At 51.4% G+C, this 17973-nt stretch overlaps 1 protein-coding gene across 2 annotated transcripts in view; it reads right to left on the bottom strand.

Moving 5' to 3' along the window:
* Actn4 (actinin alpha 4) overlaps window positions 1–17750 on the bottom strand; it is a 53375-nt gene extending 35625 nt beyond the window's left edge. The window contains exon 1 of one of the 2 annotated variants that reach the window (XM_048330112.1): window positions 17513–17750. In XM_048330112.1, coding sequence (XP_048186069.1) covers window positions 17513–17677 — 165 coding nt within the window. In that variant the 5' untranslated portion in view covers window positions 17678–17750. The remainder of the gene's footprint in view (window positions 1–17512) is intronic. The other variant, XM_048330111.1, reaches the window with a different exon arrangement.
* Window positions 17751–17973: the final 223 nt, after the last annotated feature.

Genomic DNA, 17973 nt, shown 5'->3' with positions numbered 1-17973 from the left:
GATGTGAGCCACGGGAAATGTGCTTAGCTCCTCTGGTTCAGTCTCCGAACTTCCTCCCAAAGCCACAGGGATGTTAGGAGGGGTGCTGGGAGGGAGACTACAATTGGAGGCGACTGTGCTTTGGTATTTCCCAGGCCCATCCAGGACCAGAACAAGGCAAAGCAGGAAAGGAGACACTGCCTTACAACTAACTGCCTGAGTGACTTGGGAGATTTGCGGGGGGGGGGGGGGGGGGGGGATCAGGCACAGACGCCTCAAAAACTCAACTCACTTTAACCAGTCCTGGCTCTTCTTAGAACTGCCTTCCGCCACAGAAATAGCAAGCCAGCTTGCATCGTTTGCATTAATGTCTCCACACAGGGCTGTTTTGAGTTTATTTTTGTTGCTTTCATTTTAAGACTGTGTTTATGCCTTGCTGTTAAAAGACTTCCAAGCCAGTGGAAAAATGACATAGATATAAAGCTTGTCCTTTTTTTTTTTCCCCCTCAGAGATAGTCCAGACGGTTCCCGGAGGCACATGCAAGATTAATAACTTCTAATAGATGCCAGCTCGCTGGCACTGGGTATTCTCCAAAATATGTGTGTGCACACAGATACATCAAAATCTCATCCTGGCTGTCAGTTTCCACACTTCCTAAGGGTGTGTGTGTGCTTACCTAGGGCCTAAGTAACTATTTGCACACTCTAACAGCTGGGTTACTCAGAGCACACAGCAAGAATGCCCTAAAAAAGCAGCATTCTGAGGAACAAGAATAGTGAGGATTTTTTTTTTAAAGCTTAGAAAAATAAGGCCAGTTGGACTCAGCTGAGAATATTTCCAAGACCCTCCCTGGAGACTTCTCTCCCACTCTCAACTTGACTTGCTTCTTGGAAAGATAGCTAAATACACAACATTTTTTAAAGCCCACCGATCAGTCGTTTCCCCCCCCCCACCCCCAGGCAAGAGGCCTCAAGCAATGACATCACCCCAGGTTTGTCTCCTTGGCAGGGTCACCAATATTGTTCCCAGTGTTTCCTGCAAAGGCTCTTAAGACAGGAAACAAGCCCCGTGCCTCAGTCCTGCCGGTTCTGAGCCATCCTGTCAGGTTGAAACAAAGGCTTTTTGTGTTTTTCCCTTAAAAAAATTTCCCCTGCACTTTTAATGAGCACCTTAATTACAAGCTAAAGAATTAGATATATTTACAGATGACCTCATGCCTGCTGATAATTAGCAATTTGAAAGCCCTGGCACATCCCTAGGCTGGCTCCTTCTCTCCCCCCACAACCTCCCCCAGCACCCAGGTTAATGATGAAGTCTGACCTTCTAAAACAAAATGGGCCAGGCTGGACCCCCTTCCCACTGGGCTCACACCAGAGACAAGGGCCTTCCTCTCCCAGTCCATCATAAATGGCTTCTGAGGGGGAGGAGGGGGGCGGTGGTGACAGGTTTCAGGATGGGGCACCACTAAGTGATGACAAGTTTTAATGAACACTGAGGATAATTTAACCCCATTTGGATCTGCACATCCCTGTCCTGTGTCAGGCGCAGGGCCACACCTCGAGGCCCATCACTCTGCGAAAGCCTTGCTGGTTGGTACTCCGTGTTCTCCAGGCTGTGAACCCACCCCTGGAGGTGCAGCTGACTCAAGCTGCAACTTTCCATATACTTTTCTCCCTGCTTTGGAAAGCACAAGCCGGGTGGCCTCCCTCAGGGTCTTGCCAACAATGGGAGCTCCTGGCTGCCCAGCGCCCCCCCCCCCCCCCCAGTCAGTTGTCACTCTGCTGTAACATTTTCCAAATCTACTGTGGGCCTGGGCCTGTTGGGGAGAGGCTGGGAGGCGGACATTCTCTTCATTCTTTTGCCTTATTAGGTTGTGGATTTGATTGCTTTTGGGGGGGATAGGGGCTAAGTTGTGGAATGGCATCAGGAAGTGACCTCGGGAAAGGGGGGGTGGGGCAGGAGGAAAGAGGATGGAGCAGCCAGCAGGAGAAGCTTCTCACGGCAGGGAAGGCCCCATGGAGGGGGCTCTGCTTCCCCAGGCCTTCCAGAAAGTCCCATGTGCTTCTGTGCACCTCTTGGCACCCTTTGCTAGGCTTTCTGGGCTGTTATTTTGGGGTGATCAGTAGGAAGCTCTTCCTGTTTCTAGAGTATGTTGCAGGCCATGGGTTGTTTCTAATGAGTGGATACGGGTTATTGTTGTTTTTTTGGAGGGGGACTGGGAAAGGAGGGGACCAGGGAGAAAGAGCCCCTCAGCTGACAGCAAACTTAATAACAAGCTCAATTGTTCGTGTAAGAGTCTTCCTGGCACTGCCTATGGCTCATCCAGACACAGATCTCTGTTCAGGGCTTGAAACTCTGAAGCTGGAAGCCACCTCCCAGATAATGAGGCCCAGATGGATGCAGAGGCCGCAGGCTGGGAGGGCCTGGCCATGTCACTTGCAGCCAGTGCTGGTTGCCACTGGATGGAGGATGCTTCTTTGAAGTCGTTGGCCAGGGCTAGGCTCCAGGGCTCTGGAGGGTGGGTGAGGGGGTGTTCAGGAAAGGGGGTAGATGTTTGGGTTTTCCACTGCGCTGCACATTTGGGCAGCACTTTCAAGCCCTTTGAAGGAGGCTGGAGCCGCAGCCCCCACCTGGCTACAGGAGGGGAGCTGCTAAAATAATTACTGAGCACTTACAATGTGCCAGGCGCCGTGCCAAGTGCTTCACACACTCTATCCTGTTTAATCCTCACAATCGTCCTGGGAGGCGGCGATGCCCCTTTTCCGAGGAGGCTAGCGAAGCTGCGGCCCCTCAACGGGCCCAGGGCAGGAGGAGTGGGGTAGAATCCAGGTCTGATCGCCCCTCCCACACTGTTCACCGCCTCCTGTCAGGCATGGGGGGGCCACCAGCCCCCTCCCACGGGCTCACTGCCTTAAAGTTGCCTCCTGAGCCAGTGCAGCTGTCAGGCCAGGAGACAGCCTGGATCCGGCGTCACCTGAGCTGCCTTCTGGCTCTGGTGAGGAGGTGAGGTACTATCAGCTAGCCTACCAGCTGAGCAGTTGACACCTCCAGACCTGGAGGCATACAAGACACTTTTTTACCCCAGACAAGGTCTTGCTAGGTAGTCCAGGATGACCTCAAACTAGTGATCCTCCTGCCTCAGCCTCCTGAGTGCAGGGATTATATGTGTGTATCACTAGGCCCAGCTCGTGTAATGAACTTGGGCCCCTGAATATCCTAATTCTACCCCAGGTGAAATAATATATTCCTCAACAGCAGGTAATCAACCCCGAGTTTTCCAGTTAACTTGTCTGCCTTTTCAAGGGGAAACCCTGAGAAAAGCCTCCACAGGAAGAAAGAACACAAGAAAGTGGTTCGGTGGGCATCTTCTGCCCTCTCTCCCATGGGTACTGGGCAATAGAGACTTAGCCCAGCTCAGGCAATGCCTACCACTCAGCCCTTCCACAGCTAACCACAGACCCTGGCAGACTAAAGGATGAAGAACAAGTTTTACTGGATGATGTGACCCGTACCATTTTCTTACACCAAGCGACATCCAACATCAAGCCATCAATGAAAGCACCTTAGTCCACATTGGAATCAGAAAGCAACCACAGTGTCAATTCTGGGCACTGCATTATTTGAGTCACACATTTGGCCATGAGCTTCAGAATGTGTTGTTGTTGTTGCTGTTTTTTTTAAAGAGTATTTTCCGGGAAGGGAACTCTAGGTACCACAAGCTGGCTCTAGGGTTTTTTATGTAAAGCCAGGCACCCAGTGGCTCATGCCTGTAATCCTAGCTACTCAGGAGACTGAGATCTGAGGATCATGGTTCAAAGCCAGCCCAGGGCTGGCAGGAAAGTCCGTGAGACCATCTCCAATTTAACCACCAGAAAGCTGGAAGTGGCGCTATGGCTCAAGTGGTAGAGCACTAGCCTTGAGCTGAAGAGCTCAGGGACAGCATCCAGGACCAGAGTTCAAGTCCCACGACCAAAGAAAAAAGGGGCTGGGAATATGGCCTCGTGGTAGAGTGCTTGTCTCGTATACATGAAGCCCTGGGTTCGATTCCTCAGCACCACATACGTAGAAAAAGCCAGAAGTGGTGCTGTGGCTCAAGTGGCAGAGTGCTAGCCTTGAGCAAAAAGAAGCCAGGGACAGTGCTCAGGCCCTGAGTTCAAGCCCCAGCACTGCCAAAACAAAACAAAACAAAAAAAAACCAAAAAACCAACAACAAAAAAGAGTAGCACCTAAAAGCTTGGCATGGCAGGCACATAAATCCCTCTGGGCTGCCCTCATCTGGGGACGGCACCCACCCCAACCAGCCTCCTGGAGGCCCACGGACCTCTGTGATCCCAAGACAGGATGGCAGTTCCCAGGCTGAGGGGTCATCTGTATGGCAATGCAGCATGCTGACCCAACTAAAAAACAGGGTGTTTCTCCAGAGGAGCGGGTCTCAGCAGGCACAAGGCACACACCTGCCTGGGTCATCTCTCCATGACAGAAAAAGTGACGCATCTCAACCCTCAGACCCAAAGCTGCCCAAAGACTGCTGTCCAGGAAAAAGCAGCTATGTTGTGTGGTCACACATGGGGGTCCTGCTAACATCTGCCCCCCAGAAACCTGGAGGCAGCTAGGGCAGAGCACACTCACCTCCTTTATGAACGTGTCCATGACTGACCCCACCTGGCCTGATGCACCCCTTGCCCGTCCTGGGACACGGTGAGAGGGCTGTGCACTCCTGAGTCTCCTGTGGCTTTGAGCTCTACCCCAACTACCCGGTGAGCTCCAGGAGAGCAGGGGCCAGGGCTCCGGTTTCTCATACCCCAAAGGCTCAGCACGGAGCTCGCTCGGTGCGCTGAGGGGCCCAGTGAGGGCTGTTGTCTGGCCCTGGCGGTCATGTTTCTACCTGAGCACTGGATTCCCGGGCCTGCAAAGCCCCAACTCATCATGTTACACCAGAAGCTAGCTAGCTGGCTGTAAAATGCAGACCCACTCTGGTCAGTGCTCCCTCAATTCTGCTCCTTTTCCAGTGTGACAGGAGGTGACTCCCCCGCCACACACACCTCCCTACACACACAAGAAAGCCTGTTCATCTGCAGCAACGGCTTGGAGCAGGATCAGCTCAGCATAAATGCATACTAAGCTACCCCCACCATGGAAACTTACTCAGACATGAGCTAGGACTCAATATAATCCGACACATTTTCCATTTCCCACATCCCTTCTGCCTACTCGGAATAGATTTTATAAAGGGGAAGTTTTATTTTTATGTGTGAAGGGACACGTATACCCTCATCTGTCCTCCCATACAGCTACTTAAAAGATTGAGCAAGCCCGGTGCCAGTGGCTCATGCCTGTAATTCTAGCTATTCAGGAGGCTGGGATCTGATCATGGTTCGAAGCCAGCCCAAGCAGGAAAAGTCCGTGAGACTCTTATTTCCAATGAACCACTGAAGAGCTAGAAGTGAAGCTGTGGCTCAACCAGTAGAGCACTAGCTTTGGGTAAAAAAAAGTCTCAGGTACAGCACCCTGGCTCTGAATCCAAGCCCCACTACTAACACAAAAAGGAGGGGAAAAAAAGCAAGTTCACATGGCAGACTGCCACAGGAGTGTGTAGACTGCGCCATCTCCTTTCTAGGGGAAGCAGGAGGGTGGGGCTGCCTTGCCATCGCAGACACCCAGGGCTCCATCACTGCTTTATATTCTGTTGACAGGGAAGATGTCTGCCATGGGATCTGGTGAGGGGGAGGGCAGGGAGATCCCAGCCATAGTTTCCAGGATATAACTCGCAGGGCTGGGTGTAATGTGTGCTTACTGATAGCCCCAAGCCCTCTGTCTCTGCTCCTCCCTCCCTGAGCAAAAGCCACACAACTAGTCTGACAAGCTAACTCCAAGTAGGAAACCCTGGCTCAATGAGTTTACCCCGTCTGGGATTGGCTTCCAGTGGGGCCCAGAAAGCTCAATGCCTCAGACTGAATAAGCGGTATGCTTGTGTCATTCTCAGAACCTGTACCATCCTAGCTCCCACCTGACCAAAGGAACAAGGACCACACATGTGGAGTGGCTGGAAGAGGTGTGGACAGGGCCAGGACACAGAAGAGGCCAGTCTGAAAATCAGGTTTCAAAGTGGGAGACTCAATCAATACTTTTAAAAAAAGATGCTTTGAAAGCAAAGTGGCATCTGACCAGGTAGAAACGCCTCTGGGGAGGGGAGGCGGGCGGGAAAGTGGGGACGGCGCTGGAGCTGGTTCCCATGGTAAAAGCCAGACTCCTGGAGTCAACACTACAAAGCCTATGCGCACAGTACCATAAAACTCCGGACTCAAGAATGACTGAGGCTTTAATCAAACACAGGTGCCCGTTGTGGCCACGATCACAGAGATAATTGAGGCTTTTGTCTGGCTTCATGCTCTGCAGTGCGGGGTTCCCACTTTAGAAGTGAGTTCTGGTTGAGCCTGTCCAGGGGGCCGGGAAGGAAGGACTACAGAGCCTGTTAGAAGTCTGGAAATGAACTGAGGTTCCTCACCTACTGGGCACACTCAGCAAAGTTCCAAGACCTGCCTGCACCCATTTCTCCATGGCTCCACATGCTCCTCCCTGGCTCCTTAACCCCTCCCCCCAACCCAAATCTGGCTCTGTTACTTAGGCCTGCGGCTTAAATATCCATGGTGCATTTCTTTGTCTTTTTGGTTACATGGTTTCAGATAAACAGAATTTTTGTGTTCTGTTCCAGACAGGGCCTCCTTATGAAGCTACCCAGGCTGGTCTGGAACTGGCAATCCTCCTACCTCAGCCTCCCAAGTTCTTGATCCATGGTTTGTTTCTAACTTCATCTTGCAAGGATAACACCACCTGGTTGTTGTTCATTAATCTGCAGCACCCAACCCTACCTGAGGTTACAGTTACCTTGCTGGTTTGCAGCTTACTACCTGTCTCCCCACCAACCTGTGAAAACAGGACACTTGGAGCAAAGTTCCTTCATGGTGATGCCCCAGGACCCTTGCCCTCCCACGTGACAGCACCCACAGACCTCCTGGGTTCCTCGGTGGCCTCATGTTTTAACTATGCCTGGAATGTCTGATAGGAACACACATTTATTTTTAGGCAAGAAAGCAGTCTCCTACACTAACCCTAAGGCCCTAGAGCAGGCCGTATTTGGCCAGGGTTGCTCTGGGCTTGTTTACTAAAGAGGCCCAGAACTTTCTCAAATCTAGGTGGCTGCTCAGAGAACTTGGTGCACTTAGTCTTCTATTTTTATGGCCAGTGCTTGTTCCCTTTGGATGAGGGGGGAGTGTTCTGTGGGGTAGGGGGATAGAGAACGGGTCCCTAAAATGGTTTAGTCTTCAACAGACCCTATTCTCTTCTATGGTGGTCCCTCGTCACTGAGCCATGGAAGTTACAAAGGGGTCAGGCCATAGGCTGCTCATGCCTGTAATCCTACTCAAGTGGCTGAGATCTGAGGATCACAGTTCAAAGCCAGGCAAGAAAGTCCAAGAGACTCTCTTCTCCAATTCAGTACTTAAAAAGCCAGAAGTAGAACTGTGGCTCAAATGGTAGAGCGCTACCCTTGGGCAAAAAAACTCAAGGAGCCAGGCATTGGTGCAATCCTAGCTTATCTGGAGGCTGAGATCTGAGGATTGCAGTTCAAAGCTGGCCTGGGCAGATAAGAGTCTGTGAGACTCTGATCTCCAATTAACCACTAGAAAACCGGAAGTGGTGCTGTGGCCCAAAGTGGTAGAGAGCTAGCCTCAAGAAAAAGAGCTCAGGGACAGTACCCAGGCCCTGAATTCAAGACCCAGGACAAGCACACACATAAAAAATAATAAAGTTACCAATGGAAGACTCTCTCCTCACTGATCTAGATGTTTCCTTTCTAACTCCAGCAGGGGACAGAGTGCTGAGGGGACTAAAGACAACATCTCTGAAAAACACATCTTGATACAGGCCTTTCTGTTTTACTGAAAGTCAAATCCGACCACAGTCTGGGCAACACACAGCTCAAATAACTGCCTCACAACCCTAGTGATGTTTACTGTCTGGCTGTCTTCCAGGACTTGAAGACCTGAATCTTGACTGGCCGGTGGACAGCCTGTGAGGGCCCATTCGCCAGACAGCCTGAGAACCAGCCGGGTAAGTCAGCGGCTTCCAGACATTTTGAATTTGAAACTGAGTTTACTTCAGAGGCCAGAACTGGAAGATCACAGAAGTCTTAAAGGAAAAAAACAACAACAACCAAACACCAACACAACAAAGAAAACCTAGCTCTTCCAAACACAAGCTGAGTCGGGCACAGCCCTGCAGTGTTTTGTGAAAGCATTTTGTAGTTTCAGACAGTGTGAGGGGAGCCATTTTTCTCATGTGGTCTTAAATCCAGGAGAGTAGAAGGGAGGAAAAGGTTTGCTTACTAACAGAGTTGGAAGGATGTGCTTTAAAAAAAGTTCCTTGCTCTTGGGATTTGCTGGAAACTTTAGAGTTTTTGTTTAATTTGTGTATGTTTGTGAGAACATGCGAGGAATGCAGACACATTTTGCCCTGCTGTGAGGACTTGCCACAGTGGCTGGCCCATGGCTGAGGCTGTGGCACAGTGGTAGAGCACTGGCCTAGCATGCATGGGGCCTGGAGTTTAATCCCCAGCACCACAAGGGGAAAAGGACCAAAAAACAAAACAACAATACCCCCCCACACACACACACATAGCAGAGATTCCAGCTCCCAGTCTCTGGAAGACAAAGGCCTTGGACAGGCCACCAGCTGCTCCAAGCCCATGCCCTTTACCAATAAAGCAGCCTGGCCACTGTACATTCAGGCAATGTCTTGTGAGGCTGCTTGGCAGAGTCTGTTTTCTGCCCAGGGGCCCAACACCCCACACTGGCGCTGCCCCAGGGTACAGTGACACTCCCCCAGTCAGTAAGCCTGGGACTGGATTTCTATGGTGACAGCAGCTCAACACCTTTTCCATATCCAAATTTAGATAGACCAGAGCACTAGCACTTGAACCATGATGTCAGCTTCCAGCACCGCCTGCAGCCTTTAGTAATGCAGGGCCTTCGTTCCCACCGTGAGCCAGAGACCCACAGCTCCCTGCACACACATGCGCACACACAGACACCCCAAAAAGCAAAAATCAGCATGGCTGGATGCTGAATCATCTGCAAACTTCTCTTCCATGCACTATCCTTCTCTTAGCCTCAAACTGGCTTCCTCCACCAGAGAGCGAGAGACAGACAGAAACACAGACAGACACACAGACACACAGACAAACAGATTCAGATAAAGACTGTTTCATTTCTGCTGTGCCCTTGTTCTGGAGGGCTGCTAAATAATACATTCTTAAAATTAGTCATTAGTAGTCTGGAGGTAAGCTATGAAAACTATCTTGAGCACTTGGAGATTATAAGATGAAAGGTGTTTCCCTGCCTCCCATCCACCTAGATGGTGGCTTCCACCCCCTCCCAAAAGTCATCAACCAGGGGGGTGGGGTGGGGTGGAGTGGGGGGTAGAGATGAAAAGAAAACCCACTAGGAAAGCTAGTGACCAGCAGCACTCAGTCCCACACCTTTGGGGGAAAACTTTCAAAAGCATGAAACAAACCACAATGTTGTCTTTATTCCTGTCTAAAGCTGAAGACACAATGCCATTGTACTACTGTGTCCCCAGCAGCCCCATTCACTCCCAGAAAGCCGGGCACAAGGATATTTATTTCCCAGGCTTGCCTCACCCAGTTCCTCAGAGCAATAACAGCCCTTCCAACACTGCTGCCCTGTCTATAGTGCCACCCTAAGAATCTGTTCCATGTATCTACACACAAACACACACACACACACGTTTTGTGCTGGTCCTGGACGCTTTTTTGCTCAAGGCTAATACTCTACCACTTAAGCCACACCTCCACTTTTGGCATTTTTTTTGGTAGTTAATTGGAGATTGGGAGGGGGAGAGGGGGAGCTTGCTGCCCAGGCTGGCTTCCAGTCAGGATCCTCAGATCTCAGCTCCTCAGTAGCCAGAATTAGATAGGGTCCACAATTCTTATATTTACAGGTTGGTTTGGTTTCTTAAAACAAAATCCCTAAAGCCAGGTGCTGGTGGCTCTTGCCTGTAATCCTAGCTACTCAGAAGCTGAGATCTGAGGATGGCAGTTCGAAGCCAGCCAGGCAGGAAAGCCAGTGAGACTCTTATCTCCAATAAATGACTCAGAAAAAAGCCCAAAGTGGAGCTGTGGCTCAAGTGGTAGAGTACTAGCCTTGAGCACAAAAGGCCTCAAGGACAGCGCTCAGACCCTGAATTCAAACCCCACTATAGATAAATAAGTAAAACAATTTGTCATGAGCCGAAAGTTTGGGTTAAAGTCTGGTAGGTTAGAGGATGCCTGAGCAGGGAACTCTGGGATCCAGCATAACATTACTGCCTGGCCCACCACAGGAAAACTAGCTTATCCCCACCCTACATTAAATCTTAGGATCCAAGAACTTCAAAGAAGTCTCTACTTGGTAGGGGGTCCTTAGAACCTTTTCACCTCCCTTGCCAAGAGAGCAGGCCTCAGACCAGAAATGGCAGGAACAGGATCTAGCCAGAACCTAAGAGGGTGGCTTCATTTTCTAATGTATTTATTTTTGAAGTTTCCTTCTATTTATGGCTAAGGAAACTGAGTCTTCATGCACCATATCAAGCTCCTTTTAAAATTTTAAGGTAAGCCAGCACATGCCTATAAACCCACCACTGTGATCAAGAACTGGAGGTCAACCCCAGCAAAGTAAGTGGAACCTTCATCTCAAAAAAACCAAACGAGAGAAAGAGAAAGAGAAAGAGAGAGAAAGAGAGAGAGAGAGAGAGAGAGAGAGAGAGAGAGAGAGAGAGAGAGAGAGAGAGACAGGCCAGGCTAGAGGTATTCAGCTCAAGCATGCCCAGCATGTATGAAACTCAAACTCAAGAGTTGAATACCAATACAAAAAACATAAGGCAGGGCTGGGGATATGGCCTCGTGGCAAGAGTGCTTGCCTCATATACATGAGGCCCTGGGTTCAATTCCCCAGCACCACATATACAGAAAATGGCCAGAAGTGGCACTGTGGCTCAAGTGGCAGAGTGCTAGCCTTGAGCAAAAAGAAGCCAGGGACAGTGCTCAGGCCCTGAGTTCAAGCCCAGGACTGCCCCCCCCCCCAAAAGTCTCAAAAACTTACGGCAATAAATTCAAACTGACTTAAAGATAACTATTAATTACATCAAAGTAAAAGTGAGGAAAGAAATAGTACAAGGGGGCTGGGGATATAGCCTAGTGGCAAGAGTGCTTGCCTCGTATACATGAGGCCCTGGGTTCGATTCCCCAGCACCACATATACAGAAAATGGCCAGAAGCGGCGCTGCGGCTCAAGTGGCAGAGTGCTAGCCTTGAGCAAAAAAGAAGCCAGGGACAGTGCTCAGACCCTGAGTCCAAGGCCCAGGACTGGCCAAAAAAAAAAAAGAAAGAAATAGTACAAGGAACCACTGTCCCTTGTAGAGACACAGGGTGGGCCCCAACTCTTAGGGGAAAAGGGGAGCCATCTCAGGGAACATTGGAGCTAGTGGGGCAACAGGTGCCAAAGAGCAAAAGTCATGACCGAATTCAAGCCACTGGCTTTCAGATAACACTGCAATAACTCACGTCTAAGAAAAAGGCAGGCTTCTTCCTGAGTAAAACTGCGCTCACACTAAATGAAAGGCATGCAAGTCACAGCAGCTGCCTGTGGACTTTCCACGGACATTCCAAGTCCATGCCTGCTGTTTACAGGAAGGAGGGGGATATGAAGGAAAAAAAGGCACACCACCAAGATAAATGTCTCAGCTCAGGGAGTGTGTGTGGTGTGTGTGTGTGAGAGGGAGAGAGAGGGAGGGAGAGGGAGAGAGAGGGAGAGAGAGGGAGAGAGAGGGAGAGAGAGAGAGAGAGAGAGAGAGAGAGAGAGAGAGAGACTCCTGGGGCTTGAACAAGCACTGGTGTAAGGGACAGACACCTAGGCCTGTAAAAAAATATATACGTATATATGCAAAATGCCCCTCAAGAAGAGCCCTCCCCTTCCCAGCCAGCCAGCACCACCCCTTCCCTCCATGGGGCCATTCTTAAGATGGAGGCTGGGGGCTAGGAATGTGGCTTAGTGGTGGTACAGAGCTTGCCTAGCATGCAGGAAGCCCTGGGTTCAATTCCAGAGCCCCACAGAAAAAGCCAGAACTGGCACTGTGAGTCAAGTAGTAGAGTGTTAGCCTTGAGCAAAAAGAAGCCAGAGACAATGTTCAGGCCCAGGACTGGCAAAAAAAGAAACAAGAGGCTGGAATTTGAAATCTGTGGGTCTGCTGCTCTTTGATTCATTGAACCTTACTCTCCTGCCTATCTGGGCTAGGAACTAAAATGTAACTCATAAACCTCCTTGAGGGAGGGTGATACTTGTGCCACTTTCAGACACTTTATAACAAATTCTGGCGCCAGCATTGACTACACTGTAAAACTATGTTTCTTTATAACTCTTCTTTGATATGTCAAAATTTAAACTTGTCTTAAAAGCGTGTAATCTTGAGCTCTTGAGCCACCTGTGAAATAAATGCTTCTTTCACACAGGTAGGGCACACACACTTCCGTCTCCCCTTTAATAGGTCAGTGTTTCAGTTACCCTGGCCATTGAATTGCCTCTATCACTTGATTCTTATTTCCATGAAAAAACAAAAAAGAGATTCTTATACCAGGTAACAGGAGTGTTTTAGTTATACTGTGCACTGAAGACACAGAGGGCAGAGAAGGAATCCAATGGAGTGACCCTGGCCTAGAACACACTAAATTCAAGGGAGACTAACCCGTTGATAGTACAAGTGTTTCTAATTCCCCCCTTCCCTTCCTTTCTCCTTTTCAAAAGATAGGACAAGGGATGGCTTATTTCTTAAATGACAACTCTAGCTGGGCACACCTGTCATCCTAACTACTCAGGAGACTGAGAGCTGAGGATCACAGTTCAAAGCCATCTGGGATAGGAAAGTCTGGGAGATTCTAATCTCCAATGAACCACCGAAGAGCCAGAAGTGAAGGTGTGGCTCAGGTAGTAGAGCACTAGCCTTGAACTAAAAAGCTCAGGGACAGCATCCAGTCCCTGAGTTTAAGCCCAAGGACTGGCACACCTACACACAACCTTACACTATTAATCAGCGTGGCAAAAGCCTAGAGCCCCAGCCTTGGATGATTTCTTGGGCCTTCCCAGATCACCTCCTCTCGGGCCTTGGCTCCTTGCTGTCATCTGCTCACAGCACTCGATAACGCCTACCACACACTGAGTGAACTGCGAAAGGATGCTGACGCTGTCTGGCCAAAGTCTGCCATGACTCCAGTGGGCTGAAAGAGTAGCACCCCCACACCCAACGGCTGACATGGGGATCGGCTCTGCCCAGCCTCCCCCCATCTGATTCACAGCACATGCTGACAGCCTAAGCCTGCCGCACTATTTATTTGTAACTGGGCAGCCCCAGCTAGCTGCCCCTCCGCTCTCTATGAGCCTCATTTGCAGTTTTTCTTTCTTTTTCTTCTTGGAGACCAGGCCTCCCCTACGAGGTAGTACAGGCTGGCTGGTGACTGCAGACGCTCCGGCCTGCCCGGCTCAGCTCCCCTGAATTGTCCTCCACCCCACTTTCCCCTACAAGCAGCCTGCTTTGCGGCCAAGCCATTGGCTGCCATTAAATGAAAGCTTTTAGCACAAGTCCAACTGGGGGGCGAATCAGCTCCCGCTGGCCACCGGAGCCTCTCAGTGGGTCATGGAAGGCGGAAGTAGGGAGGGCGTTTCCAAAAGGCAAAGGGCAATTCCAGGTCCACGCCCTGTACCACCTAGGAGGTGGTGGAGTGGCAGGCAGGTGCCACCTTACCACAACTAGCTCTCAACTCTCAGGCAGCTCAGTGAGCAGCCCCCCCCCACCCCCCGCCGTGCTCCAGCTCCAGGGCAGCCTCTGGTACTGCTCACCGAACTCACTAACTGATCCAGTCTTGCTACACAGCCCCAGCTGGCCTTGAAGTCATCACCCTTCCTGCCTCAGTCTCCAACTACAGGCGTGCCTCCTAACACCCAGCTTACTGCTGCTACTTTAGTCATTAAAAAAAGTGAGGTGTTGAGACACATTTTCTGGGAGAGAGCAGAATGCTAGGGCTGGAGATAGGTCTACTGGACTTCCTAGCCCAGGCTGGCTTCAAACTCAGGTGTCAGATCTCACCCTCCTGAGTACCTAGGATTTCAGGTGTGAGCCCTCCACCAGTGCCCAAAATGCTTTAGTCCTATTGTTCTATTTCTACAGGATAAGTCCCAAGTTTGGGGGTTTCTGTTTTGCTTTGTTTTGTTTTTTTTTGGAAAGTACTTTATTCATTTCTGAAAACTGCTAAGGACCTGTTAGTTTCAGCCAGATCTTAAGAGGCAAGCAATTAAAAGTAATGGAGCAAAATAACAGATGGCTACTTTGAAGCCTCTATCATCAGCCTTCAATAAAAAGAAAAATAAAAATGGGGGTGGGGTGGGGAAGGAACCTTCATGGAGAAAAACAAAACACCATCAGAACTTCCAATAATTAACTCACACTTAATAAGTCTGAGCCAAAGGTCAGGGTCTAAACCCAGGCCTAGCAAACAAGAATGTTCCTGGGACTAGGCAAGCAGGCCAAGCCAGGCGTCCCCTGCGGTGAGGGTGAAATGGCGGCCAGTGACACACAGTTTAGGTTAAGTGTCAAGAGGTAACACCCTCCACAGGGGGAGGGAGGGACATGGCTGCCCAGTCCTCTTTCAGAAATTGGGAAAGGGATCAGTAAACTACAGTGATTAAGGATTTGCTGGCTTGCCTGTAGTCTCAACTCCTCAGGGGGTGGAAAGAGCCTCGGGCTCCTAGTTAGGACAAAGGGCTGCCAGGTAAAAGGGAAGCCGCTCCCTCTGACCTGGGCCCAGCCAGGCTTCCGCTGTGGTGGACACAGGATTGTGGATTATGCGAGTTCCATGTGGATGGGACACTCACAGGACTGTCATTCTCCTGGTGCGCAGTTGACTGGACTTGCAGAGGCAAGAAGGGCAAGTCATTCACTGACGAGACACTGAAAATGGGGAGGGTGGGCCCCGCTCTCTTAGGACACACTGCTGTATTTACCAGGATCAATATTCCCATTCAGAGGACCCCTGTGACCCCAGGGTGGGAGGGTAAAGCAATCCTCTCCCCTAGAGACCAGGAAAGTGCAAATATTTGCTGGATGCAGAGAAGGAAGGCTTTACTAGAACCTGGCCCATCCAGAGTATCTAAAGCAGCTGGTGTTCCCTCTACCTGGGCCGCCCAGGAGGGAATGGGCTGGGCGATGGGCGGGAGGATGACACACTGGGGCAGCCAGGGGTTCCTGCCTGGGGCCTGAAAAGGGCCCAGCCTCTCCCTGTGGGCACGGAAGACTCCAACCACTAAGAGCACACACCCTGACTCAGAAGGGAGGCCAGAAAGACCTCTCCTTCACACCACCTTGGCTCATTTTCCCAAGCAGATGCATACAAACCCAAGACCATCTCAAAACTGTGTCTCCTGCTCCCCTCCCAACTTTCCAAGTCTCTTGGCAACTTTCTGCCTTTCCCAACTTGGCACTGCCATGGGTAATAAGTTGTGGTTGGGACTCTTGGTGTGCCTGCTATCAACATGGTAAGATGGGCTGGTGAGAAATACCCCCAGCTTGGTGAGCTGCTGTTCCCCTCCCTCCACACCAGCGTGACTGAAGAGGACAACGTGCTGACGTTGGTAATCTAGCCAAGGTTATGCCAGCCCCACCTCAGCTGCCCTGGCACAGAGGCTCCTCCCACCCCTCCCCTCAGGAAGAGGCTGCCTCTGTGCCCAGCCCTCAGCAACCAACTCAGCCCTTCTGCCCCACAACGATCTGAGAAATCTCCATCAAACACACCCACCATTCAGAGTCCTCTCCCAAAGTCCTAACCCCACATACCAATGGAACCCCCTCATCCCCCCCCCCCATAGCACAGATGACAGCTCTGCCCAGAGAAATCAAGGGTCTTGCCACAGAGCCAGTCAGTAACAAATGTGGAAAGGAAATCTTGATCTTCAGAACACAGAAACACTTCAAACTTTCTACCTCCCAACCGCCACACACACTTCATCAACCCCCTCCCCCACTTTCTCAACACACACCTAGCTCCCCTCCCAACCACGCTGGGTAGGTAACATACCACTCCTGAGACCTGACACCTCCAGCTCCACTTCTGCCACCAGGGAGGGCCCCCTAGATTGCTCCATTCTAAAACCCTTTCACCTGCTTGGCCCAGCCGGCCCCCCAAAGACACAATCCTTCCTAAACACCTATCTCCCCCACCCCCAAACTTCACACCCTCCTTCTATCACACCTGCCTCCCCCTGGCCAGTCCATGGATTTAAACTCAGGGCCCGGGCGCTGTCTCTGAGCCTTTTTGCTCAAGGCTAGGGCTCTACCACTTGAGTCACAGCTCCACTTTCAGCTTTTTTGCTGTTTAATTGGGAATCAGCGTCTCTAGAACCTTCCTGCCAGGGCTGGCTTTGAACCATGAGTCTCAGATCTCAGCCTCCAGAGTAACTAGGACGTACAGGTGTGAGCCATTGGAGCTCTAGCCACACCTGCCCTTACCAACATGACTTTCACTTTTCCAAACTACTAGCCTTCCTCCCATTACCCGCCATTCCAGCTACTCCTCCCTCCCACCTTCTAGCCCTTTCTATACTACATTTCCCTAAGGCTCCTTCCTCTCCAAGCCCTTTATGGAACCATTTCCACCTCCTACCATTTTCTAAAATACCCCCCCCCACCAACACCCTCTGTACTATTCTTTGCTTCTCCACCCATCTATTGCTCATTCCCTTATCTTCCAATCTCCTCTTCCCTTTACAAAAAAAGGGCACCCCAACAAGTCTCTCCCCCTTAAGCATCTTTCAGATCCCTAACTTCTCTCCTCCACTCTTTCTAAATTTAAGCCCGCTCTCTCTACACTGGGGTACACACACACGCCCCTATTTAAACTTGCAGCTTTAGAAGCCCCCTCCCAGCCTAAGGCTTCCCCCCCAATTCCAATCCTCTCCAGACTGCACTCCATACTAGGGGTTCCCCACACCCCCGAATTCTGCCTTTTTTCCCAGACCCTGTTCCTCCCACCCTGTCCTCTGACCCTGCAATCCCGCCTTGGAGTCATAATTCCATTTCAGCGCGCACTCCTCCCACCAAAATAAAATAAAATAAAAATCACCTCCCCGACTCCCCTCAACTCCCCACCCAGCCCCTCCCGGTCCTTCACCCGCCAGGCTTCCTGAGTCTCACATGCTCTACCGGGCCGCCAGTTTTTGTTTGTGCTTATTTATTTAATTCCTTCAGATTCCCAATTCCTTCCTCAAGCTGTGCAGTATCTTTTCCGGACTCCGAATCCCTTCCCAGCCCCCAGGACCCCCGATTCCCATCACAGACACCCCCGACTCCTCCCACAGCCCCCACTCGTCCTAGGACCCGCGGCCCTCCTCCCCGGACCGGCCCGCCCCACCCCCGTCCGGCCCGCGGGCCGCGCACCTTGCGCTGCTGCTTCTCCCAGGCCGGGTCCAGCAGCAGGTCCCGGTCCCAGTCGTCCTCCTGGGCCATGTAGTCGCCCATGCTGCCCCCGCCGCCAGCCCCATTGGCGCCGCCGCTGCTGGGGCCGTACTGGTACGCCTGGTTCGCCGCGTGGTAGTCCACCATTCCGCCGCCGCCTCTAGCTCGACCACCAGCGCTGTGCACCCCGCTGCAGCTCCCGCCCCTGTGCTCCGAGGCTCCGCCGCGGACGCCGCTTCAGCTGCTACAGCCCGCCCTCCGCTCGCGCCTGCGCACTGCCCCCGCCGCGCCTGCGCACTGCGCCGCCGCGACCCTTCCGCGCGCGCGCGCGCGCACGCGCCCGCGTACCTGGAGGACTGAACCCGCCCACTGGAGTTCTGCGCCTGCGCAAAGCTCACGTCGCGCCTTTTTTTTTTTAAACAACCCCTCAACACCCCCCCCCC

Source organism: Perognathus longimembris, chromosome 20 (genome assembly GCF_023159225.1).
Source record: "Perognathus longimembris pacificus isolate PPM17 chromosome 20, ASM2315922v1, whole genome shotgun sequence".
Lineage (NCBI taxonomy): Eukaryota > Metazoa > Chordata > Mammalia > Rodentia > Heteromyidae > Perognathus > Perognathus longimembris.
This window is presented reverse-complemented; position numbering and strand designations above follow the sequence as displayed.